Below are 26,819 nucleotides of genomic sequence, written 5' to 3'. Positions count from 1 at the left end.
TTTTATTCAGCCACGTAATGAACCACCTGTTCCGCAAATGTCACAAGGAATTGAATTGAGGGCAAAATGGCGTCGTAAATGAATTTCCTCTGGCAGCGTTTTTATATCGCAGCGTGCAAAGCGAGAACCAATCACAGTCACAGGTGGGGACGGGCTACTAAAAATGCAGGCACACACACAAAATGTTGCCCAGTCAGGATGACTCCACAGAACGTAATGTTTTTCTTTGCATCACGTCCTGTGTGGAACCAGTGTAAGACACCTCTGCATGCATTGGGCAGGCTCGCCTCATGCTGCCAATACAGAACACGGCGTTTACTCTTGGATGACGTCAGAATCCTAGCGAGTCCTTCCATGTCTACAGCCTAATTTCAGTTGAAGCAGGATGAATCATTTTGATTTTCATTACTATGTTGCCTTTCTTTTTGTGCCAAGCTCAGCACAAAAGTTTTGAAACTCACTTCTTGTAAGGCACTTTAGAAATAGCAAAATTATCAGCACCGAATAAAGAAGGCCTGCAAGCTTCTTTTCATTATCTGGTGTTGTGATAATTACTAGTCTTTATCTGCAGACACAGAACACCAGAACAAGGCGAGAGAAGTAGCGGCCAGAGTTGTTTTTTAATGAAGTGCACGAAAATAGACACGCAGTTCACCGGGGCAGGAATGCAGGAGAGCAGAGCAGAGCAGAGCAGCTCCCGGGGAGAGGCTGGAGGCAGGCACAGAGCTGGAAAACAGGCATGGTGGAGGAACCCTGGAGCAGAGGCGGCAGCGAGGAGGCTGAACTTTGGACTGAGACTGAGAGAAAGTGTGAATCTGGAAATCCAGGAATCGTGAGATTGGCTCACAGGGAAGGAATAGCTCATATAGTGACAAGAGAGCTGAACACAAATACTGCAAAACTGACCCAACAATCTGGCAAAGAGTAGGTGGATAACACGGTGCTTACATGCAGGCGGCTGATGAGCGATGAATGGCTGATGGACAACAGATGTGTGGATGAGATGGCGGGAACAGGAACCAGGCAACCACGCCCAGGAACAACAAACACAGGGAGAGAGACGCAGACAGAAACCAAAGGGGGAGGGGAAACATACAAGAACACAAGGCAGGGGGGCATGACGACAGAGAAGGATTGTGACATCTAGAGTCTAAAGGGAAGTTTTGTCAAATCATCAAATTATGGAATTGATCATGGCATCATTTCAGTCCTTGTTCCACAGTCAGCCGGCTCAGGTCCATGCTCGGTGTGCTCCATCTTTTATTGGACTCCAATAACTTATATGAATGCACATTCCTGAGCCTGTCCTGTCCACCTGTGCCCTCTGACCCTTTCCAGTGCCCTTTAAAAATCTGCCCATTTTCCACACCGTATCTGTTTCAAGGAAGCAAAGTCCCGTCCCAGGTTTGACTCCTTGAGTGTGTAATTGGTCCTACTGGGATCGACTTGCCCCCATTTGTCCCATGAGGGTTACGTCTGTTCCACTCCCAAATTCCTAGGTGAGTTGTCGAGTTTGGAAGACAGAGGCTGTTATTGGAGGGCTTTATATGGCAGTTTAAGAATTGAGATTTTTGCTGTTCGACCTCAAAGCTTTGCACTCTCACACGGATTGCCTCCACTCTGCTCGCACACCTGCCAAAAGTCCTCAACCAATAGGAACGTGGCCTTTCCACCAGTAGCTTCATAGCTGTAACAGCAACTCCCTCCATTGTGATACAAAGTTGCTCAACTATGTGAAATAGCAGGAAACACTCGTAGTTACTCAAATGGCCGGTGGCAGTTATCAGTTACATTTCAAGAAAATAATTACTACTACTACTAATCAGAATTAAGCATTACAGAGTGGTTGGCTGCTTCCACATAATGCAGGATTCTGATAAGCAGGGAAAAGCCTGTAAACAAATGAATGTGTATGAAAAACTGTGTTCATATAGCTTAACGCAATATTGTTGCTGTCGTTATCTGTTCTCTCTCTGCCTTCCTCTTTTTTTCTAATAAACAGGAATTTCACAGCAATGATAAGTCAGTTCTACCGTGTGCATAGATATTTGAATGAATCTCTCACACTTTCCTGTATTTCTGCCGTTGTTTGTTTCATACATAACAAACGTCCAAAGTTCGTCATGCTCAAACCCAAAGACAAGTTTTCAGCCGAGCCACTTTTTTGTCACTTTACAGCAGCAAAACCTCAATCCGGCCCAGCTGTATAGTTCAGAGAGAAACTCTTTCATTTGTTTGAGCCTTAAAAAAAACCAGCTGCAAATGTTTTGTAAATGTGGACCAAAGTGGTTTAGATGTTTGGGCTTGTTGGACTGCTTTGAGAGACCTCCCGCTCTCAACAATGGAATAAACATGAGATGATCCGAGTGTGAGCGTCTCTGCAGGAAAGAAACATTATGAGCCAAGCTTTCTAATCCGATTATCGTGCTTATTGCTTTTTGAAGAAGTGCTACAGCAAAAAGTTGTGGTTCTAGAACATTCTTAAAGTTTTGGAAGTGTTTATTGTTGTTATCAATTATCAATACTCTTTCAGTTGCTCCCAGTCCTACTCAGACAGGATGCATGTTTCTGGATGATGTCATCGCTTCCACAGTATGTTTGATTTCAATTCCATACGGACAGTAAAACATTCCAGCTCCTGTTAAACACTCATTAAAGCTGAGATCAGGCTGGAGTTTCCTCCTGTGGATTCGTGCCTCTGGTAGATATGAGGTCATTTCCTTTTGGAGACGGTAGCCAAGCTGCTGTTCTTTTTTTGTTTTAAGCCTCCCCACAATAATGCAAGCATGTGACAAGCTGCTTTAACTCCAGTCCAGCTTGTGTTCCTCTTGGTTTGACATGAACGGTTGATGAATGAGCAATACCACCGTTCTTCTTTTCAGTCAGTACTAACACCGGTATCCTGATCCTTTGAACAGACTTGTTCACATATGGAAGAATCCAAAGTCTCCATGATTTCTCCAGTAAAAATTGTTAAATGTGGCAATTCAAGTATCTTCCAGTGTTCTTAAAGGCTTTGCAGCTCATCAGTCTACTCAGTCAGTCTGTTAATGTTTCTCATGTGTTTGTGTGTTATGAATTAATCACATGTTAATTATGTGTGTCTGAAAACATCATCATCCTCATCATCATCATTTCATTCCAGCTGCCAAAGTTATTAAGACAAATCAGAGGGAAGTGGGTGACTCAAAGTAATGTTTTCAAGGTTCTCTCTGACACATTGTTGTATCTGCTAACAGATGTAAAGTCAATGAAAGGGAAAAACTCCACTTCAACTTTTATTGAGGTGCTGATAGACACAACCTTGAATGAAACAGAGCCGAATCTATCTTCAAAGCCAAAGAGCTGAGTCAATCTTGATGTGTCTGTTATGTTATTAAGCTCAGCACGCCACTCTTCTATTGTATATCTATGAACTACATGCCCATAAATCCGTAGAAAAACCTTGAATTCAACTAAAGTAGTGTGAGATCTGCAGGTTTCAGTGAATCCTCTCTTGTTGTCTCTCGCAGGGATCTACCTGTTGGACATGATCTACATCGACTCGGCGTACCCTGCATCAGATAGTATCATAGAGACGGAGCAACGGACAAATCAGATGAACAATCTCCTGCGGGTTATCTCCGACCTGCAGATGTCATGTAACTATGGTAACTAACATTCTTAAGTTATCTTACAGAAACCGGTGATGTCTGTCTGAGTTCTTGAATTGGATAAATCTCTAAAGTAAATGATATTATTAACTGTATTTCCTGTTTACGTATGCTCCTGTGCTGTATGTGTAAAGTTAATCGTCGTGTATTTTTCATCTGTGACATGCTGTAAACAAACGGGCAAACTATGAAAGAACCTTAACAGACCTTGGCTTTGTTTGTGTTGGCTGACTTCACAAAATGGAAACACTGCGATCCCATCCATCACCACAAATGGTGAACAGGTGTTGCTTTATATCTCAGCCCAGCTCAACTCAAACATAACCGGCTCTATAGCAGGCAAGTTACCGTGCAGACACAGCGCAGTGAGGCTAAAGGAAGCTATCTAACCCCTTAATCTGGCTTCGTCACACACCCTGGTCTCGAGATGCAGCTGTTCTGTTTGTGTTAGGTGACATAGTGGTGGTTAAGACTGATGAGCTGGAGTGCCAAGGTGAACTAGAGATATGTGTGGATGATCGTTTTGCCTTTCTCTCTGTCCAGATCACCTGGTGACACTTCCACACATCCAGAAGTATCTACTCTCTGTCCGTTACATTGAGGAGCTACAGAAGTTTGTAGAAGATGACAACTTTAAGTAAGAGTGTGTGTGTGTGTGTGTGTGTGTGTGTGTGTGTGTGTGTGTGTGTGTGTGTGTGTGTGTGTCTGCCTGTCTGCCACCTGCTTACCCCTCCAGTTGACTTGACTTGACCTGTGTATGTGACATACGACATGTCAGGAAGTATCGTATCGGTGTAAGCTTGTGTGTCTAATGGAAGGAGTTTGTGTTTCAGATTATCTCTGAAAATTGAACCTGGAAACAGCTCCCCTCGCATCACTTCATCCAAAGAGGACCTAGCAGGTAGGATTGTTCGCCTCACATAAGACTTGAACAAAACAAACTCTCACAAAACTAACATGCATAAAGTCATTTGGTAAATCTCTGTTTGAAATGATGTCACCGGCAGAGTTTGGCCCTCGCTCAGGTCTCCCTGTGAGCTCATTCTGTTTGTTTTGGATGGAAGAGGGAATGGGTGGGTGTCTGTCCTAACTGCTCTATCCAAACGACTAAATCAACTCAACTTCTTTCTTCAGACATTTGTATCATTAGTTTCCGCTGTGGTATTATTACGCGTATGTAAACTGGGCAGCACTGCTCCTCTACGGAAAGTCATTTAGGAGGCTCTGAAAGTTGAGGCAGGGACAGATGACTTTGTAAACGGGACAGTAAGCAGAGTGGGAGCTTAGTACAATATTGAGGACACGTTTTTTTTCCTTTGTTTTGATTTTTATCCCGTTGTTCCTTGGGGTTGATTTGGAACTTGCTGAGGTGAAGTAATGAGGCCGGAACATGCCAAGTGCTGGGTGTAGGTTTAGAGTCACAATGTGGCACGAAACCCACAACCACATCAAACACAGCACAGACAAAACCCTACTTACATGTCTTGACGTGTCCAAGGTTATGTTTAAAGCGCTGTTGAAAGAGTTTGGCCACTGGGGGGATGAATCACCTGTAAACAAAGAAAGAAAGCCCATGAAGCTCCTTCGTTCGCCAAATGTTGGTCCTTTATTAGCATTGTGTGGGCCTGCATTGTCATGATCTTGAAGGATAGGTTCTCTCTGTTCTCTACACATAAGTATGACAGCTGGACAATCTGTCTTCCTGTAAGTTTGTTCTGAAGAAACCACTAGGGTCTGTGTGATGTCAATTTTGTCAGCTGTTGACATCAGTTTGTGTCCGTACAGACCCAGGACAGATGTCCACACCCCATCTTTTGTCCACATGCACAAGACGGTCAGGAGGAATGGATTTGTTCAGGCAGAAGCGGAAGTGAGAAAAATGGAAAAGGCAGCACTGTTGAGCAGCTATTTCCACACTTATTTGCGTGTGTGTGTGTGTGTGTGTGTGTGTGTGTCTGTGTGTGTGTGTGTGTGTGTGTGTGTGTGTGTGTGTGTGTGTGTGTGTGGCTGCATGTGACCGCTCTATTCATGACCAAATAAACGATCATCTCCAATTTTTCCACAACCCTGCACTGGATGTCGAAGCTGTGAGGAACACATCTGTCCAGCATACACCAAGATCTAGAATACACCGAAGTGATTACTTGGATGCTTCACTGTCTGTGTCCGTGTCTGTGTCATGAAGTGGCCTCAGGAAGCCTTCACAAGCATTTTGTCCTCATCTTTGACTGAAGGCATGCGCTTAGACAGTTCACGCGTAGCAGCTTACATGTGTCATCCCAATTCTCTATGGAAATATATTGATATTTCTGTGCAGACTCATGTTGTCATTGAGAAAAGTCGATGCCAGTTTCCACTTTTCTCGTCAGTTTTAACATCTGGCAGAGGCCCTCTGTCTGTGAGAGCTTCAACTCCCTCCTCCAGATGAAGTTCTTCTCTCATAGTCGTTGGCGGCAAGGTGCTGGGGGTGGAGGAGATGCTGAAGGCACGGGATGTTGTGGGGCTGTCTTGGCTGACACGCCTCTTCAATGTCACATAGAGGTCAGGGACAGTCCTCCTGTGGGGATACTGCAGGCGTATGGGGTATCCAGGCAGTGATGAGAGCCATCCAGTCCTTGGCCTTGTATAATCAAAGTGAGGGTTGTGTCTGTATCCATGGCACAAAGTCAAACACGTTCCCAGTGGTTGTTGAACTCCACAAAGGTTGGCCACTGGGGCGGTTTGAAGCCTAGTGTGAAGCGGCTGGGATGAGAGTCAGCACCTCAAAGTCTGAGACCATGGTCCTCTGCCCAGGAAAACGGAATGCACTCTCCAGGTTGGGAGTGAGTTCCTGCCTCAAGCGAAGGAGTTCAAGTATCAAGTCTTGTTCACCATTGAGGGAAAAATGGAGCGGGAGATGGACAGAGAGATCGGAGCAGCATCATCACTCATCAGCATCAGCAAACTTTGGGTAGTGACCGAAAGAACAAGCTCATGGAAACAAGGAACCAAAATCAGTTTCCTCCTCAGCGTGGCTGGGCTCAGAGTAGAGCCACTGCTCCTTCATGTCAAAAGGAGCCAGTTGAGGGTGTGCGGGCATCTGATTAGAATGTTTCCTGGACGCCTCTCTTTGGAGGTTTTCTAGGCACACCCTAATGGGAGGAGACCCTAAGGTTGACCCAGAACTCATCGGAGTGATTATATGTCATCTAGCGTGGGAATGCCAGGAAGATTCTGGACCCTGCTTAGCCTGCTGCCACCGTGATTCAACAACAGATAAAATAGAGAGAAAATGGACGTATTTCAGAGAAAACCACACTTTTAGCCATGTCTGATTTATTTTTTGCTGACCCTAAGCAACGCTTTATTGATTGCACAGGAAGATAGACATTCTGCATTCTGAAACATTTTAGATGCAGTGGCTTATTTCTAAATAAGTAATAGTGAATATTGTTTGTAGATAATAGACCCTTCACTTAGGTGCCTAAGTGGTTTAGCAGCAGCCTATCAACCCATGCTCAGGGATGTAAGACCTCATCTTTTTCCATAGCCTCCTGTGCCACCAAGCACATGCTGGGCATTTGTTTTGAGTGGTTACCATAGTAATGCTATTCTCTCATTCTCTCTGTCTGTCTCTCTCTCTCTCTCTCTCTCTCTCTCTCTCTCTCTCTCTCTCTCTCTCTCTCACTTTAATTACTGGCCCTGTTGTGATAATTGGAGCATATTTACATTTATGGAGTCATTTGTCTGTGGAATAACCAGTGGTCATGTTTGTCCATTGCCTTGTTAGTTTCTTGCTCTTCATGAGTTTAGTTTAGTCATTTGCTCCGTGTACACTGGCCAGTGCAAATAACGTGATGCATTCAACAGAACAGCATGTGTAAATGATCACACATGATGCATTTACCCAGATTACACCACTATACACATCACACTCTTTTGTTTCTGCATCAATAAACAGTGTGTAGTTACTGTCAGGTTTGTTAACCATGCCTACTCTTTACTGCAGAAAGAAAGAGAAACGTACTGTAAGTTTATGATTGACTGTGTTCCTGAAGTCATCATCGTCTAAAAAGTGAAAATTGTGACTTTGCGTCGAACCACAATCTGGCGAATTGAGTGGAGCTGTTTTGTTGCAGCAGTGCTGTGCTGAATAAGCACACACATGTTTCTCAGAGCAACAAGAAATCATTCTGGGTGTGACTTCAGTCCCACACACATTTGTTTCAAATATGAGATCATTGTTTCTGTTCTGTTATTATATTCATATTTAGCTGTTTGTTTTTTGCAGTGTTTATATGGTCCAACATGGAATTTTGCCACAGTGAGTCAGGACTTCATGTAGACGCTGCTGTGTTTATGGGCTCATACTAAAGTCATTTATGCACATGAGGAGGCTTGTTCTCTGAGGGAACACATTATACTGCTGAGGCATAACTGCATGAATTCCTGTAACTAACTTTACCATATTATTGTTGATTATTGCAATATCATAGGTAACTGAAAGTCACAGGTATCCCAAAAACAACATGATAAGTATACCTTGCTGGATTGTAGTTGGCTATCCCCTAGCTCCTAGCTCCTGGCTCTTAGCTCCTAGGTCCTTTCTGGAACAGCCTCAGTCAGTTTGCATACCGACACATATGGTAACAGTGCATGAATTTGCAAATCTGACGGCTCTGACAGAATGTGTTTGTGGACATGAGAGGACTGTGTAGTCAAATCCTTTACACACTCACACAACAGCTGTTCAGAAACATGTGGACAGTGTCACAGCAGAGGATGAAGGCCTTGGCCCCAGATATAAGAAACTAAGGCCTTCATACTGTGCCTATTTGGCTTCATCGGGTGGATTTTGTAATGTGTGGAGGACAGGGGCGGATCCTCAGAGGTCCCTAGACTAGACAGTTTTTCTAAGTCCCCCCTACACACTCAAATCCAGCAGACTTTATAATTATAATTACTTTAATGGTATATAGCTGCTAGGTCAGGATCCGGTGGAAGGAGTAGCCTTAGCAGCAGACTTGAATTTCCCTTATGTAATCATTTCAATTCTTGCCAGTCAGAGGCCCGCATCACTCGTGGCAATCTCGACAATCTGTTAAAGTTAAAAAGTTAAGTTATAGTCAAGCAGGATCTAAAATAATCCATAAACAATTTACACTTACAGACTAATAATGTCAACTTCCTGTGTGGCAGCAGTTAGCCATGATGCTGTGTGTTCTCTACTGTGTTTCAGGTTTGTCCGAGGTGTCTCGCTCACTTAGGTATAGCCGACGGCCTACCTGCCCCGATGCCTCTGTGGGAGTACGCATCCCTACACCCCCTCCCTCCCACCACAGGAAGAGTCACAGTCTGGGCAACAAGTGAGTACAACAAAGGTGTTCACCACCAAACTGCAGATTTTGCAAGTCCTTACTTTTGTCAGGGTTTTTGTTCTTTTGTATTTGAAAGCCAAAATAATTCCAAACATCTGCCTGGAGGCTGTATGAGTCAGGGCCACCATGTTGGTCACACTGGCTGAGCTATATTGCACAGGAGACATCTGCTGGACAGCAAGACTGCTACACAAAACATTAAATGTAGACATGATTCATCTGTATGTAGCATCAAACTGTAGACCAAGGAAGTCAAACCTTGTGTTTGACCTTTAATGGACAGCATAAATGTGAAGTATTTTGTCCCTACAGTATGATGTGTCAATACGGCATGTCTGAAAGTAAGAGTGCTACGTTTCCAAACGAGAAAGCGCGACACCTCCTGGACGACAGCTTCCTGGAGTCTCAGAGTCCAGTAAGGAATGATCCACACAGTACGTCAGTGTCCAACGGCCTGTCCATAGGTAGGCTATATACACACATCACTCAACACGTAGACCCTACTTCCTCCTCATATTGGAGCTGTTGATCACTGTTCAACTGTACCAAAACAAAAGTGACATTCATTGCAAATGTAGTTTGTGGGATGAATTAGACAGCCCTGTCTCATTTTTTTTTGTCAATAGGGAGCAGTGAAAGCTCATTTGGGGAGGGAGTGTCACCTGGAATGGAAAGGTAAGAGCCAATTATTAACCAAGCAGCTTAGGCAGCACATAAATGTAAATGTATACATTATTAAAGGACATTTAAATGATCATGTAACAGATTTTAATAGTTTTGTCCCAAATACAAAGCCAGTGACATTCATGAATAACATGAAAACAAAGAAGGACTAAATTGATCCTCTTTTATAATATGTTCTACAATTTATTTATGTATGTGCCTAAGATTAGGTAAAAAATTAATGTAATAGTACAATTTCAGTCAGTCTTACTCAAACTGACTGTAACTGTTTGAAAAACAGGGGCCGCATGTATGCAACACTGGGCCCCAACTGGAGAGCCCCGCTACGCAATTCCCCTCGGAGCCGCAGCTATGCTTACAGGTACAGTACTGAGGCTGAATGTGTACATGTTTTGGGTCAGTAGAAGTTTGATCGAGTCTCTTGCTCCCTGTGGCTTTGACAAAAATTCTATGGAAATAGAATGGATAACTGTGCTATCTTGGGGCCTCTCTCTGCTTAATGTTATGAATGAGTCGCTTTCTACACGGGGTTGTGCCTGCTGCTTTAAAAACAGCTGTTATTAAAACTCTGTTAAAAAAGCCTACTATAAACCAAGACATTCTGAATATGTTGTATATAATTATACCAATTTGCCTTGCTACCCTGTGAAATTTGGCGTTCCACGGGGTTCTGTGTTGGGCCCATTACTCTTTTCAAATTATATCCTCCCACTTGGAAATATAGGTAGTCAGTTTGGTATAGATTTTTATTCTTATGCAGACAATAGTCAATCGTATGTTACATATATAAGTAGATCACTCTTGAATCTCAAAACCTGGAGTCCTGCCTCAAAGCTGTTAAAGGCTGAATGACAAAACATTTCTGCTTCTGAATGTCAGTAAAAGTGAAATGTTGATCATGAAACTTCAGAACCTTTTAGTGAACCTTGACAGAGAACCTGACGTTGCCTGACATTGTATATTAAATTGGGATAAAGAAATAAATTGACCTGACCGATGACAAACTGAGCTTTTTAAGTCTGTTTACATGAATAATAAAGTATCTGTCATATTTATGTCTGCTTGTCTGCTAATTTGGTGTTTGGGTAAATTTAAATTCACTGAAAGGCTTAATTTCACTTCTTGTTCATAATGTGTTTTGTTTGGCACCATTAGTGGAGCGAACTCTTGCTATGGATGCAGTGAGGCTGGCAGCGTCACCATCGAGGGACCACTGCGCAGGAAAACACTGCTGAAGGAGGGAAGGAAGCCCAAGGTACGCTCCTGTTTCCCTGTAGATTCCTCATTCAGATTTCACTCTAAACTTGTTTTAGTAACTGTAAGCCAAATGATATTAGATTTTGTAGGATCACTTACAGTTGATATGTGTCGCACCAAATTAGCACATTGTAAAAAAAAAAGATTGATTGATGAAAAATATTTGTTATTTATTTTATTGGTTGTGTTGCAGTTGTCATCTTGGACACGATTTTGGATTTCTCTGTCCGGATCCACACTAACTTTCTATGGGGCAAAAGCACTGAGGGCCTCTGAGAGGAAGCATGTGAGTTTCTACTTCTACAGCCTCAAATCAGAGATAATTAAATAAATACATGAATTAGCCCAGTGAGTCCTTCTCTTTGGGCCCTATGTGTAAAGCCGCTCAGAGTTTTGGTCTTAAATGTGTCAGAATTTTAAAGTCACACAATGCTGTCCCTATTTTTAGAATTTAGAATAAATATTCTAAAGTGTTTGTCTGAATGATTGAAGAGAGCTGGAGAGGAACCATGAGTCACCTCAGACTCAAGTGAGACTCAAGTGAATGTCTTCATCGATATTCAATGTCTTTATGAAACAAAACTATAAGAAAGAAGATAAATGACCACTACTACTACCACTACTACCACTGGGAGACAGTTCATCAGATGGTGGTAATGCCACACTTGTGCAATCGATTACATTCACAGCACAGAGTGAGAGGAGCTCCCTTATTTCTAAATCAGTCAAGTGTCCTGCTAGTCTTGATGCGAGGCAACCGTCACATATTCAAATGTCATCAGCGGACTCTTGCTTGGGCCACCTTGATCTTGATCTTGAGGTGGGAAAGAGGAGGTACAGATTTCCCTGAGTATCGATCGATGCTCCCATTTACACATGACCCCATGCAGGAAGCGGCCCCTAGACATTTCAGGGAAAGACTGCATGTGTGAATGACACTTCTGTCTTTCACTATGTCAGACTGAAAACACACTTCAGCCTCCACATAAGCTGTTCCCTGCTTAGTGGGCATCAGTTCAGGGGGGCACAGTGCAGTATGGAAGCATCCAGGTTTCAGCTTTAAAGTGTGAGCATCAGGAGTCATGTTAATGGTTTCTTTACATTAATATGTGTGTGTGTATGTCGTCTATGTGTTTATGACAGTATAAATCAAACTCCTGTAAGAAAGTGTGTGTGACCGGCTGGATGGCGGTGCTGCCAGATGACCCGGCCAGACCCAACATCTTCCAGCTGAATGACCCTGACAAAGGTCAGCATCACTTCATCAATGTCCAAATCACCATACAGAGCCAGTCTAAACATATCCATGTGATGTTTGAGTCGATTGTATCAAAGCTTTCTTTTTCTTTCACAGGAAATGTTTACAAGTTCCAGACGGGATCCAGATTTTCAGCCATCATCTGGCACAAAAACCTGGAAGAGGCATGCAGGAGCAGCAGACCTCAGGCATGTTCAGCTCCACACACACACCTTTTTGTTACATCATGTGTCATACTTGAAAGATAAGAAAGAAACAAATACAATATGTAATACAATGTCCTGATTTTTTTATAAAGTTGAGCACGCTATATACTATTTGGGTCAAGTTTAAACCAAACACATGTGACCTCTGACCTCTGTGCCCTCTCTGCTTGCTAACTTGTTTCTCCCACAGATACCAACAAACCTCATGTCCTTTGAATGAGAGCAGGTCGCTGCCAGAGGAGAGGGACATTATTGTGCCAAACAATGGAACACAGTGGATTCGTATTCTATTTACTGAAAACTGAGGAATCATCAGCAGAACAAGCTCTTTCATACTGGATGTACATACATACATACTGCTGTGTCACCTTCCCAAGGAAACTGAGCGTGTCCACTTGTTCTCCATCCTTTGTTATGCTGCTATAGTGTAAATGTGAGCCAGCACGTCGGTCTTAGCCGTGTTGCTGTCTGGTCGATGTGTAAATGCACAGCTGTGAACAACAGTGTTATCTGATCTGACTGATGGGAAACTCGTGCTTGGCCGCCACTTTGTCCTGTACGTCTCAGGAGCGGTTTCGCTCATGAGATAGCTTTTGCTATTGAAATATATTGTTCATGTTTTACTGTATTTCAACGCTACGTGGAAGAGAAGGTAGATAAACCAACTCTGCTATCAGAAAATGTCCCTTCTGAAGTCCTACGTACCTCAGCAGTGGGTCCTTCTTGTGGAGACGTCTTGTTGGCGTGTCCCTCTTTGAAGGCACCATTACACCGCTGACGTTCAGCAGCAGCAGCAGGATGATGAAGGAAGGGAATCACCTTCATCATTGTCAGCCCCAGACACATTAAAAGCTCATACAAGAAGGCATAAGAATTCCATAAGTAGTCCATACATCCACCTGTCCACCTGTCCAGCAGCCTCAATACCTCACCTGGTACTGCTCCGATAAACGCTGTCCGCTGATGAACATTACAGGATTGTGAGGTTTACAATTTATATTTTCTACAGAACAAATATTAATGTGTCAAACACCATGGAAACAGTGTCAAACAAGGTGATATTAATGTGAAACTGAAAAAAAAACGTGCGTTAATACTACAGAGCAGCTGGTCAAGTGAATTTAAAGCCTAAAGTACAGAACTTTGTCCAATCACATGAATGTAAATACTGTATTTATTTGTAACAGAGTTTATTTTTAGGCAAATTGTACCTTAAGTTAAGATTGATGTGAGCTGATCAGAGAGTGTGCTGGTGGAAATCCACCCTAAAATGGACTTGACGTAAGAATAGAAACACTCACACACTCACACACACATTGGCCCTGCTGGATCTAATCTGCTTCTAAAGCACAATGTCACACTCGACTTAAAAATCAGTAAAAGATGATCAAAGTTATTAAGTAGTCATTGATGATGATTTTTGTGACAAAAACGAATGAAAGAATAACTTCTCAATCAAAATCAGATATCCGTGTATATTTGCCCGTTAAACAGTTAGTGGACTAAAAGTCTAAGGATTTGAGTGAGTTGGTTAAAAACAACTTGGAAGTTGTTACTTGGATATGAAAGCTGATATCACTCGTTACCATAGTGATATTGTGATTTATTTGAACATAACTTTTACCAAAAAACAAAGGTTGATCTGTTCCTTTATTCATTTAATCAATTATAACTTTGTCTATCAACTACAAGTCAATCATCAGACCTCATACCTCCTCCAAGGCTGACGAGCTGAGACTTAATTTGTCTTTTCTAATGAGATATTAGATTTTAGTTGTTTTAATTTATTATAAGCAACCTCATTGGCCGAGGGAACTAACCCACTAAAAGGATGCAGTCTGAGTGCCCAAATGACCGACACTATGTATTCTCTAGTATTCTATATTGAAAAATCCCTATGGTAGCTCTCAATAACCAGGGAACAAGTGAAAGCAATGTATTTACAAGGCAGGATAGAAAACCTGCTGGACTGGGGCTCAGAGTTCTGTGTCAGAGAGTTAGACAGTATTTTCACAGGCTAAATGCTGCAGCACATGACCAATAAAGGGAATCTGATTGTAAAATTGGTGTAACAGTTATATTAGACGGTGAAAATAATGTATTTGTTCAACCAAAGCTGAAGGATCTTTGATAACGTGTTCAAGGCAGCAGCCCTAAACTTCAATCTTACACATAAAGTTACTCAGTTATTCTCTATTATTTAATTCCCAAATAATTACAAATGTCACATTATCCCCCTGCATGTGCTGCTTAGTCATATTAGTTTAGATGCCGTTGGTTACTTATGTCGAGAACAAAGAGAGTAAATGTTTTATTTTCCCACGGCTGGTGAATCCTACCAAAGCTATTAAAAGCCATACTGAACTTTGAAGGGGTATTTTTTCCGGAAGAAGGCGGAATGCCGTTTAAAGGGATTGAATCAGACGTTACCTTCTCACTTATATGATAACTTGAGGATTATCAGCAAAATTCACATAAAAATGGGATCTCGGCTCACTTCAGCTTGGGTTTGTGTTGAGGGAAGTGGAGAAGAAAGCAGGACGACTGGGAACGATTCAGCTCAGTATTGGAAAATGGCCAAAATTCACTACTGACTTAAACTTATTTTCTCACTGAATGTCTGTAATTGATCAGTGTGTCATTCAATCACTTTAAAAATGTAATAACATGATGTATTACTTTACTCTCTGTCAGATCGAAACTAATATGTTTTTAGCAAATTCCACAGAGGGAAACTGTCGGTCTTTAAAGGGACACTGCATGTATTTTTTTGTACATAATTTCTAGCCTCTGTTGTAACTGTGAAAGAGAAAAGCACTCAGTTGTGATTATCGGTCTGTGATTAAGTTATTTTTTATCATGACACTGCTCTGTATTGCTGTAATTTCCAGTTTAAGACACTGAATTGGAGTAAAATTGACCATTTTGATTGGCTATGAGTGTGCTTAATGTTTGAGAAGACATGTCTGGGATGATTTGGGACGGGGAATATTCATGGCTTGGTCCTCCAGATCTGGATTCCAATTCTTCACCATTGTGACATAAGGCCATTTCTGCTATTTTGACTTCTGTCTACTTTGTAAAGGTGCAGTTTATTTGTATTTCCTGGTCAAAATCAAAAACATAATGTTAACATAATGCTTATGCTGACATACTTAAAGATTGAATAAGAACATAGTGACAGTCAGTAATACATGTACAATAATACAGACGTCAGAGGTCCCAACATCGTCATGGCAATGCCAGATGCATCCTAGGAAGAGAGAAATGTGGTTTCCCCATTACAGGAGTGACATTTATAGAGTTAGAATAATGTAAATACGGCTATAAACAGGCAACTACCACCATAGTGTGGCAGAGATCCTGTAGAAGCCATTAGTATATTATCTCTTCTGTTCTATCATCAATAGTTAATGCCAGTTGGGAGCACAAATCAGAGTTGGAGTAAATTCAAACAACACTGATCAAAGTCTAGCTCTACTCTCCATTTATTGAATTGTCAAACAATTGTATATCACAGCTGAATGGTGAGTACCTGGTGACCGAGTTTGTATCCATGGGAACAAGTCAGGCTCAGCCCTAAAAAGACATCTTCGGACCACCGCAATGGGAGGGAAGCCAAGTGTGTGTGGTGGGAGAGAAGACGCTGACTAATAGTAGTAAACCAGAAATACACTCACAGAGATTCTGCATCAAGTTTTGTGAGTTTATTGTGCTGAATACATGAAAGAGTCATTCAATACAATATCAATGCATCTATTCTCAGACAAACAGAACAGAGATACAGTATGTTGGGCTTCTTTTTATGCTCTATATACAGTATAAAGAGAATCGAGATTACGGCTGTTGTGATCTGGCGCTATATAAATAAAGTTGATTTGAATTAAAGGTCGCTGACCCCTGACTTGCGCCGAAAGTTACAGTTGCAGTGAAGGGAAACAGTGGCCTCCAGGGGCGTCTTTGTGTAACTCCATAAAACAGCCTCACTACTGTGTTTGTTGTACGCGCCATTAAACAACTGTCCACCAGATATAAGATATCAAAAGTAAAATGCAGTCAATAAGTGCGCCCAAACGACGTTTTACTTCAGAAAACTGGAGCCCTCTTGTATGCAGATTTTCAGCAGCAACAGCGTTAACTAAGTAAATCAGATGTATCTATATTTAAGGTTAGATCTAACGATATGTTGCGCATCAGATGTGTTCCAGCTTTCGTTGTGTAATGTTGTTGTTGTGCGTTGTGCGTTGCCCTCGTAAACCTCACGTCCTTGGGGTGCACATGTTACAAATCCGAGAGCTCGTATTTCTTTTTATTTTCCTCAGATGACCCTAAAGGGACACCGTAAGAATTAGAATCACAGCGTTTGTATGAATTAAATATTTTTAGTTCTCAAATTCTGTGGACAAAATCCCACTTTTGAGAACATATTTCCCTACCACCAACAAGCGCCAACTGTCAGAACAAACAGTAACAGAAAACAACTCGCCCTGCCCTCATCCTTCACAATAACACGAAATGTAGCACACAACAGAAACACGCCATAACAACATTAACAACAACAACAACAAAAATGAGTAATTTGCAGTGAATACAGGATGACAAAAAAAGTATCAAATGTATGAAATCACCAGGGTGGCGCTCGTATCACAGTTTGAGAACCACTGCAGCCGCTCCCCTTGTCTGCGAGTCCGTTAGACAGCGCGGAGGGCACAGAGAGCCCGCGGGTCGTGGTACACAGTGTTTCGCTATCTGAAGCTTTCTACGCCGCTGCGACCTGCGAACTGAACCGACAAACTAGCTGCTAAAACCGCGTTTACATGGCCGTTCTGTGTGAGACCGATCGGAACTGACACAAACACACAAACCAACCAGGAGCGGGCGCTGTGCTCGTTCTTCAAGCTAACACTGGCTGCGGAGCTAGCCTGGTTAGTTTAGTGAGTGGCTGCTGACAGGTTAGCTTAGGGAGCTAACGTCGCTATGTGAACGTCAAGCAGCTAAGTGGACATGAACAAAGTTTGGGCGGATCTATGGTGGGTACACATTTCTTAACATTTCATTTTAAAATCGGGTTTATAGACCTGCACACTTAGCACTCACATCTATGTTACCTACTGCTGCTAACTAGCTATGAATTTGTATTTAGCTTAGGCTAGCTGACGAAGTTGCTAGCTAGACTGAGAGAGAGAACACACCGAGTTAGTTAGTTAGTAAAATGGTTATTACCTCCACCAAGGCGGTCATGTTTCAAATCATGTGGCGTTTGTTTGTTTGTTTGTTTGTTTGTTAGCAGGATTTCACGCAAAGTTATGGAGCCATTTGTGTAACCTGGTTGTCATGTTGGGCATCATCCAGGGAAGATCCATGAAATGTAGGTGGAGATGAAGAATTTATTTGACTTTCTTTAACATTACGAAGAGAATTAGACATAAAATGCATGTAAAACCTAATGAGAACTTCGTATAGGTGTGATCCGTTACAGATCAGAATGAGGATGCGGATCTGGCGGACTGTATTTTCATGCAGAGGTCACTTAGCTACCTTCACACTCACACACACACACACATACACACCGAGATACCAAGCACTACTATCACTACAGCTATCAGTAAAAGTCAAAACACACCCAGCCAGACACAACCACATCACACCCTCAGCAGCACTGTCGATCAGCATGAGCACAATGTTCACAGCTGTCAGACTCACAGCCCTAGTCTTTGTTTACTGTCAGTACTTCTTGCCCGGTTCATGCCAGTAAATGCTTTCACCCTTATTATGGCTAAATTCTTGCAAAAAGTGTTTGTGTTAGAGATTATGCCATAATATGTCACACCCTAGTTGTTTGTTTGTTTGTCAGTTTGATCCTTTTTTTCCCCCAGATTAAACAATTTATCTGTTAATTTCCCCAAATCTAGAGACTGACTGATCATGAAGAGGATAACTGTAGCCGAGCTCCATGGTGAGATGATAAAGTAGAAAGATGTTGTTGTTCCCTCCTGACTCCATTCCTGCTGGTTTCTCGCTGATCCTGACCTGCTGTCTCCAGGGTTTGCAGATCGCTCTCATGTGCCCATGGAGAAGGCAGCTTTTGAGGGGTGGCTGGAGTCGGTCTCCACCACTTTCCTCACGCTTACCGACCAGCAGCGCAACCAGTCTCTGGACCAGCTCATATCCCTGAGCGGCGCCGTCCAGCTCCGGCACCTTTCCAACAACCTGGAGATTCTGCTGAAGCGCGACTTCCTGCGCCTGTTGCCCCTGGAGCTGGCCTTTTATCTGCTGCGTTGGCTGGATCCTCAGACCCTCCTCACCTGCTGCCTGGTGTGCAAACAGTGGAATAAGGTGAGTGTAAGTTGTTGGAACCTTGATTTTGGCCAGTCAGATTTTCAAATTTCAGCTCCCACACACATCAATGATACAATTTGATGACGTTGGAAGTTAGTGCCGCAGTTCAGTCTGGCTTGAAAGTTACAATAATAGCCAAACAAAGCATGCAAGGAGCTGGAATAGAATGCGGCCTATTAGTGCTCTTTGGATCAGGGCTGAGATCTGCAGTGATGAAGCAGATAGTCCATCTCTAACCTGTGTTCTTCATCTTAATTCTGGTTTGCAATAGCAATGCCTTTCCTGAAATTGGGATTGTTTCCATTCAGTGGTTCTACTCTGATGAGACCTTCTTCTAGCTGCTCCATCTTGTCATTTCTTTGTTTTCCTCTGTGTCGCTTCTCTGGTTGAAACCCACATTTTGACAGGAGGTTAGGACATTTGGGGACAAACAAAATTTGAAGTTATTTAACTGAAAACTATGCATTTTCACATCATTTTGGACCCAATACCACATTTGCAGTTGACTTTGATTAAATGTTGTTATTTTTCACAGTCACATTGTCCAGCTGCCTCGGTTAAACCAGGCTCACTTTTATTATTATTATAATAATTATTATTACACTAGAGCATTAAAAGGAGTGTTATGATATTGCTCAAACCAAACAATTAGTAACTTTAACAACAGATTCTATTGAAATAAATGAAGCTTTATTACTTACTTACACCATCATTTAACCAAGGATTAATTTTAACCAAGTAAGTTATAACTAATAAACATGTAAACATTATATTAACCCGTTATATTAACCCAGAAAAGCATAAAAAACATGTGCTTTTCCTCTTCCTCTTAGAGGATTTCACATACACTTGTATATACTTCTATATGCACATTTTGTATTTACTTTTTTACCATTAGATATGTTTAGTTACCATGTTTGATTGTGTGTTGTGTGCACTATACTCTTTTTGATCACGTGTGAATGTATCATTAAGGATTGTCACATATTTCATTACATTCTGTAAAATAAAGGCATTATATTCTATTCATAACCTACTAAGGGGAAACGAACAGAATAAATTCTCCTCTACGTAACTCAGCTATGTTTAGGACCCAGCGGCAGTCTGCAAAGTCCGGAACCGCAAACAAACAGAATAAATATTCCTCGACGTAACTCGGCTATGTTTAGGACCCAGCGGCAATCTGCAGACTCCGGAACTGCAAACAAACAGCGGGAGAAAATAAGAGTTTGTATTCTTCAACCTGTCCCAGCTAATTATAAATAAAATACTACCTTTCTACACAGAATGGTGTTGTTGTTGTTGTTGTTTTCAGTTTTAACTCTTGCCCTACTAGAGGCAGCGATCATTTCATCAGTTGTGTAGTATGTGTATGTACAGTGTGTGTGTGTGTATGTACACTGTGTGTGTGTGTGGCGTTTGTAGATATCTGTTCATGCTGTTCTATACCTCCTCACATGAGCTGGTACAGCAGGAGATTTAAGAATCGCAGGGATCTACTCATCTAATGTTGCCCCTACGGCGTCACCATAGGTCATGAAACTCTACAAGGGGATTGTAAATGCATGTGTTTCAATGCGTTCCAACACTTGTCCACCTGGTTTTAGGTGATCAGCTCATGCACTGAGGTGTGGCAGACTGTGTGTCGGGAGCTGGGCTGGAGGATCGACGAGGCCATTCAGGACGCGCCGCACTGGAAGGGGATCTACCTGAAGGCCAAGCTCCGCATGACGCAGCTGAAGGATCAGGAGGCCTTTGAGACGTCGTCGCTGATTGGACACAGCGCCCGTGTGTACGCCCTCTACTATAAGGACGGCCTTCTTTGTACAGGTACACTGAGGGTGTGAAGGGCTGGAGTTGATCTTTCATTTGCTTTTGAAAAGTGTATTCATCAGGATTCAATCGTCCTTGTGAAAGTGTTTTATAGTAAGAATTATGTTTTCTTTCAGGCTCTGATGACCTTTCCGCCAAACTATGGGACGTCCGCACCGGGCAGTGCATTTACGGCATTCAGACGCACACCTGCGCCACGGTGAAATTTGACGAACAGAAGCTGGTCACCGGGTCTTTCGACAACACGATTGCGAGCTGGGAGTGGAGCACCGGAGCTAAAATCCAGCAGTTCCGTGGCCACACAGGGGCAGGTGGGTTCAGAGCCTGTAGCAGAGGATCTCACCTGAAAATTTCAAGTTTTGTTGCAGATTCTATTGTGGCGCTGTGTACTTGATGTGAGCTTTGTGTGTTTCAGTCTTCAGTGTGGACTACAACGATGAGCTGGACGTGCTGGTCAGCGGCTCGGCAGACTTCATGGTGAAGGTCTGGGCTCTTTCTGTCGGTGTGTGTCTCAACACCCTGACAGGACACACGGAGTGGGTCACCAAGGTCAGCACAAATGAGCATCAATGAGTTTGTTGTGAGTCAGTCTTCAATCTTAAAAACCGTCCTGATCACAATAAACTGACTCTCTGTGTGTGTGGTGCTTTCCCCCCTCTCCTGCCCAGGTGATACTACAGAAAAGCGAGGTAGAATCCGTGGTGCACAGTCCTGGTGATTATATCCTCTTAAGTGCTGATAAGTATGAAATTAAGGTAATGCTTAAGTCTGCAGCCCCTTAATCATGTTTACAGAAAAAAAGAGTCCTTATTTTGCTTCCTCCATGTGACCATTTACATCCTTTGTATCATTTCACTCTAATCTGAGTGTTTTCAGACACACATTTTGAACTCACGCCAGGCTCTGATGGACATTGTCAATATCTCACTGATTAACTAACAATATCTCACCTTAAATGTCCATAAGATGGCGCTAAAAGTTTTGGTTTTTTTATGCAGGTCTGGCCTTTAGGAAGCGAAATAAACTGCAAGTGCTTGAAGACGCTGTCGGTGTCGGAGGACCGGAGCATCAGCCTGCAACCGCGCCTGCAGTTTGATGGACGTTCCATCGTGTGCAGTTCAGACCTGGGAGTCTATCAGTGGGACTTTGCAAGTTTTGAGATTGTCAGGTAAAATACAAAACCAGGACCTTTCACAATTCATCTGTAAGCTTTTGTGGACTTTCTTAATCAGTGTGCCTTCTAGGTTGTTGTCTCGTGTGACCTGCCTGGCCTTGTTCTGCTCCTGTGCCTGCTTTTCACTCTTTGTTCTTTTGTTTTTAAGGGTGATAAAAACGCTGGACCCAGGCAACCTGTCCTTGCTCAGCTTCGGCGAGGTGTTTGCTCTCCTTTTTGACAACCACTTCCTGTATGTGATGGACCTGAGGACAGAGGCCATCTCAGGCCGCTGGCCTCTGCCGGCCTACAGAAAATCTAAACGAGGATCCAGCTTCTTGGCTGGTGTGACTTCCTGGCTCAACGGCCTGGACGGAGAGAATGACTCTGGACTCGTGTTTGCGACAAGCATGCCCGACCATAGCATCCACTTAGTATTATGGAAGGAGAATGGATAGAAGCAAAGCAGAATGCTACCATGGAAACTGCTGCCATGCACGGAGCAAAGAGATTTCACAATTTTATTGACCGTTTCATTCTCCACCAAGCATAGACGTGCCAAGCACGATCATAATCACCTTGACTGATGAGGAGTCGTTCACTGATCTATTAGGTCTCATCTGAGCGGAAAGCTGTGAACCTGCTGCATCTTAGGAGCTTCAGAGCGACGACAAGAAGGTTCCTTCACAAAGACATCATGAAGAAAAACTAATATCAAAGGACAAAGTCCATCCAAACCACAGAAATGCTCCACTTCTCTTTCCTTTAACTTTGTAAAAAACAATCGCGTAAATAGAATTTTACATTTCAAACACTTCATGTGCAGTGAGACTGAAGAGGCGGCGCTGAGCTCAGTGGAAAGATTCTCAGTGGCGCTCATCCTTTTACCGACTACAATCCTTCATTTTACAACAGAGACACACAAACACAAACACTATATTTACTTCAATCTGATCAAAGAATAAAGTCTCACAATCTTAACGATCACTTTGCTTCAGTTTTCTGGGTATTTAATTGTATGACATCATGATCACACTCAAGTCATTCACCACTACTTTTTTTTCCAGTTTTGTAAAACTCTGCAAACGACCCGGCCGAGCTTTCCCAAGCAGAATAAAGCTGTGATGATGTTGCCACGGTAACATGAGCTGATGTGAAATGTCGCAAAAGCAGCTACGCCTTATGAAACAGCTGTTGTAAATAGTGGAGGAAATGTTTTCTCGTCATGTGATCACAGTGGGTTGCCATGTTTTGTGAACATTCTAAGGATTCTGTCGTTAAATGTCGGGTGCCTTTCACTTCATTAGACGTTATCAACCAGCTGTGAGGATGACGAGTGTAAATCTGAAGGTTGTGTGGAATCTTTTCATATTTAAAGTCATTTTATATCGATCACTGACAGTAAAGAGCTTTTGAAATGTTGACCGTGTTAAACATCAGCTTTATTTTTCTAAAGGTTGTTGGCAGTTGAAGAGAAATGGTGTGAAACCTCAACGACAGTCTTACAAAAGTGAACCACTCATCTATTTGCTGCTGTTGTCTCTTGTGTATGATGTAATGGGACCGATCTGCTTGCTCCATTCTAATCACTGCTTGTTCTCTTCATTCTCAGTTGGAGCTGGAAGCTGATTGGCTGAATCTCTCACACTCACACACTTCACTCTGATGGCACTGTGAGGATGTATCTGACCCCTTCCTGATTTCTTTTTTTTTTTTTTTTTTTTACATATTTTTCACTTATTGGTTTCAGATCTTCAAACTAAATAATGTAAAACAACGACGACCTGAGTAAAGAACAACATGCAGCAGGTAATTGCCCCTTAACTTCATATCTGCAACAGCATGATCCTGAAAGGCTCGGAGATCAGAGTGTAGTTTGGTTAAATGTGAGATGAGCCTTCATGTTTCTCTCGCTCAGTGGTTCTTTTCCATTTTGCCCAATCTCTGTCTGATGGTGGAGTCATGACCTCTGACCTTTTCTTGGATTTTCTACAGGGGTTGTTGCGCTCTGGGGTGAATATTGGGTCGGTTGGACCTCTCCATGAAAGATTGCTGTCTCAGATCCTCAGAAATGGCTTTGTTTCTTATCTCTTCTTGCTTTTGATGGCAGAACAGTTTGCCGTTTGTTGAGACAGTTCAGCCTGTTGCCAGCCTATGTTGTTCCATAGAGATGCGTATGAGGTCCTGTATTACCACTATGCTACCATGAGGTGGGAGCAGAGGCCTCGAGTGACTGACATCCGTGAGCCACAGACCTTGTTGCCTTGGTGATCTGCTAGTCAAGTAGGCCTGGAGTTTCACTTCTGTGCCCAATAGGTTGATATCTTTGTGTGATTAACTCCCCCTATCTGTTTCACCATAGCTCAGCCTTCAGACACCTCCAGAATGTTAAGGTTTGGCACTGTTGTAAAGCTTTTCGGTTTTCATTTCATTTTATTATTACCCATCATTTCTCTCCTCTCTGCCTCCTCTACCACTTTTCCACATTCTTCTCTTGTATCCTTGTTTAATTCATTTAATCTCCTTGTTTCTGAATGCTCCGCTTTCGTCAGTTCTTTGTATCGCAGTATTTCCGACTTCACTCCATCCGTTACTTTAAAACTTTTTATAATTAAATTAAATAGTAAATAGTAATATTAATTAAATAGTTTATTTTGTACTTCCTTGAGGACGCCATACAAATACGCCTGACCAAATATGCAAGAATGGAAGTAACACTGATCTCACACTGACAAACCTCTATAATATAAACTATCTATGTGGATTGTATTACATAATAATAATAATAATTTAAATCCATCCATTACAATCACTAGCAAATAGAGAGTGAATCTACTGAACTTGGCATGTCACGATATTACAAATAGAAAACTAAGTACTAAAACAGTAACCAAACCATTACATCAATGAGGTCACTAAATTGATTTCTTATGTATTATCCCATCTAAAATCATACATATGACATCTGAAACTGCAATTTGAATACACAGATATAGTGCATGTTTGTACTGACAAACTGGTTGTGGTTGTATATTGTTGGATGTCCAAAATATACACTTCTGTTATCTACAGTATATCATTAAACACTCCTACCAAATCTTTTACAAACTGTCTTCACTTTGACTTTGAACATTTTGGTTCATTCAAGACATTTGTGGACTTACAGTGAAGTCGCTTTTACCTTGTCAATAACTGCCCTCACCTGGTATCCCTGCTGCTCTCATGAACCTGAAAAGGAAAACCTGGATGATTGGCGCTCATTGAGGACCTTGTTGACCCCACCCCTACTTTAAGCTGTCAGTCATCTTCTTACTTACGCAACTACAAGCACAGCATCCCCTCCTGAGCTGCTCAGCACATACATGACTAAAACCTGGCCTGGATTAACAGGACCAGCAGTCAGACGGACTCGCAGCACAGAGCGGAACTGTGCGGGTGATCGTCATGTCAACAAGGCTATGACATTATTGTGATTATCAGTCATCACTACGGTTACTAATTATCATCATTACAACGACTGATGAGGAGATCCATCAACTCTGGCTTGTTTAGTGACATTATGATTTATATTATTATTTAGAGTGCAGCTGACAAAACCTCTCTTCTAGCTGATAATATTTTGACATTTCATTAGTCTGTGAGAGAAGAAGCAGTTTCTGTGACTTGTGATGGATGACATCACCAATACAACGGTCTCAAATGTAAACAGTGATGAAGTGGGACGAACTCCACCTCGTGTTTTGCTTCAAGCAGTGCAGGCGGATGACACTCACTGTGTGTCAGTGGAGTGTGGGGAGGGGTTGGAGGGGGTGGACGTGGTCAGTGTGGGAACCCAAAGCTGAGACTCAGCGCACACACACACCAGCATGGCAGCACTGTAGCTCCTGTCACCATCTCTGCTTGTGCTCTGACCACCTCACACACTCTGCCATGAAGTCTGGAAACCATCCCAACCTGAACACACTTCTGCTGACCATGATGATGTTCAAATGGGGTGAGTAGGATGATTGTACCTACATTCCAGTGTCAAAGGTCACTTGAGAAGTATGGTTTTCTTTTCATAGTGAGAAAGCTTGTAAATGTGTGTGTGTGGCCATTGTTGTCTGTAGAATTAACTTCATTCTTTAAGTATTAAAAAGAAGAAGCAAAAGTGGAGAAGTTAACCATTGCCAGTAATTCATTCAGCTGTAAAGTAAACTAGTATTATCTGTAAAGTGTGATGAAGTATTTAATAAAGGTCATCATTGTTAAAAAGTTAATTGAACTGAAATGAGGCTGATCCCTAAAAGGCTGAAACATTTCGGAGATACAAGATTTCTATCCAACAGCTACTTTTATATCATTAGAGTTGAGTGTAAATTGTAAATCTGCAAGGTAACTTACCCATTAAAGTCATTGGTAACTAACTAGTCATCAGTTAAATGTCCTGGAGGAAAAATTTAAAATCACAGAAATGTTCTTTAGAGGAGCATAACTTAAAATGTGATTTATAGGAATTTCACCTCTTGTAATAATATGAAGAGCTCTGAGGCTCAATGAGCTGCTGAGCTTCATTTAACAGTTCACACAGGCTCTGTGTGGAATGCAACTCAGATCAGAGCTGCAGCTGCATTCACGTTCCAAGTGTCTCACACAGTCACTATTTTGGATGAAGACGAGTTGTTTGTCACTCCGAAAGACTGACAAGGAGATGAGACGAGTCTGGAATGATGATATGTCATGAGCGTGAATTATGACATCATTTATCAAAGACAGAAATCTAAAGATATATGAAAGGAAGTAGGTTAGTTGTGGGTATGTATATTCATAGACGCAGGAGCCAATGAGAAAACTGTGATAAAAGAGAAGTTTAAAAAGAGAGATAATGTGACAGGGGCATTTAAGGTACATGAGGTGAAACAGACAGACTGTGTCAAGTAACAGTCTGCACGATCAGCCCGTGTATGTGTGTGTGAAGTGTGTGTGTGTGTGTTATTCTAAGGCTTCAGCTTATAGTTTGATGTATCTTCATATTTCCACACTCATACTGTGTACCTGCGTTATGATCTGATGTTTGTTTGTTTGACCAGTATGTTAATG

The 26,819-nt window shown here is 42.2% G+C and overlaps 2 protein-coding genes across 3 annotated transcripts in view; both read left to right on the top strand.

Moving 5' to 3' along the window:
- The window catches only part of LOC143011107 (ras-specific guanine nucleotide-releasing factor RalGPS1), a 37,616-nt gene extending 22,269 nt beyond the window's left edge, over window positions 1-15,347 (top strand). Inside the window, exons 9-20 of the mRNA XM_076163817.1 lie at window positions 3,513-3,650; window positions 4,197-4,290; window positions 4,487-4,554; window positions 8,872-8,998; window positions 9,323-9,474; window positions 9,637-9,685; window positions 9,975-10,055; window positions 10,850-10,949; window positions 11,145-11,237; window positions 12,095-12,200; window positions 12,306-12,397; window positions 12,606-15,347. Of these exons, the coding sequence (XP_076019932.1) occupies window positions 3,513-3,650; window positions 4,197-4,290; window positions 4,487-4,554; window positions 8,872-8,998; window positions 9,323-9,474; window positions 9,637-9,685; window positions 9,975-10,055; window positions 10,850-10,949; window positions 11,145-11,237; window positions 12,095-12,200; window positions 12,306-12,397; window positions 12,606-12,635 (1,130 nt within the window). The 3' untranslated portion in view covers window positions 12,636-15,347. The remainder of the gene's footprint in view (window positions 1-3,512; window positions 3,651-4,196; window positions 4,291-4,486; window positions 4,555-8,871; window positions 8,999-9,322; window positions 9,475-9,636; window positions 9,686-9,974; window positions 10,056-10,849; window positions 10,950-11,144; window positions 11,238-12,094; window positions 12,201-12,305; window positions 12,398-12,605) is intronic.
- Window positions 15,348-17,107: 1,760 nt separating this feature from the next.
- Window positions 17,108-22,727, top strand: fbxw2 (F-box and WD repeat domain containing 2). 2 transcript variants are annotated; one of them, XM_076163600.1, is made up of 10 exons: window positions 17,108-17,445; window positions 17,706-17,783; window positions 18,328-18,371; window positions 18,459-18,751; window positions 20,362-20,584; window positions 20,704-20,898; window positions 21,003-21,136; window positions 21,256-21,342; window positions 21,586-21,755; window positions 21,910-22,727. In XM_076163600.1, exons 3-10 carry the CDS (start codon window positions 18,341-18,343, stop codon window positions 22,196-22,198), a joined length of 1,422 nt encoding a protein of 473 aa, XP_076019715.1. In that variant the 5' UTR covers window positions 17,108-17,445; window positions 17,706-17,783; window positions 18,328-18,340; the 3' UTR covers window positions 22,199-22,727. The 2 variants fall into 2 exon arrangements, with proteins under 2 accessions (XP_076019715.1, XP_076019714.1); XM_076163599.1 differs by lacking the exon at window positions 18,328-18,371.
- The last annotated feature ends 4,092 nt before the right edge of the window (window positions 22,728-26,819 follow it).

The sequence above is a fragment of the Genypterus blacodes genome, unplaced genomic scaffold, assembly GCF_046128005.1.
Source record: "Genypterus blacodes isolate CSIRO-AG114 ecotype Tasmania unplaced genomic scaffold, CSIRO-AGI_Gbla_v1 ptg000133l_1, whole genome shotgun sequence".
NCBI classification, from domain to species: Eukaryota; Metazoa; Chordata; class Actinopteri; order Ophidiiformes; family Ophidiidae; genus Genypterus; species Genypterus blacodes.
Note: the sequence above shows the minus strand (reverse complement) of the source record. Positions and strands in the feature narration are given on the sequence as shown.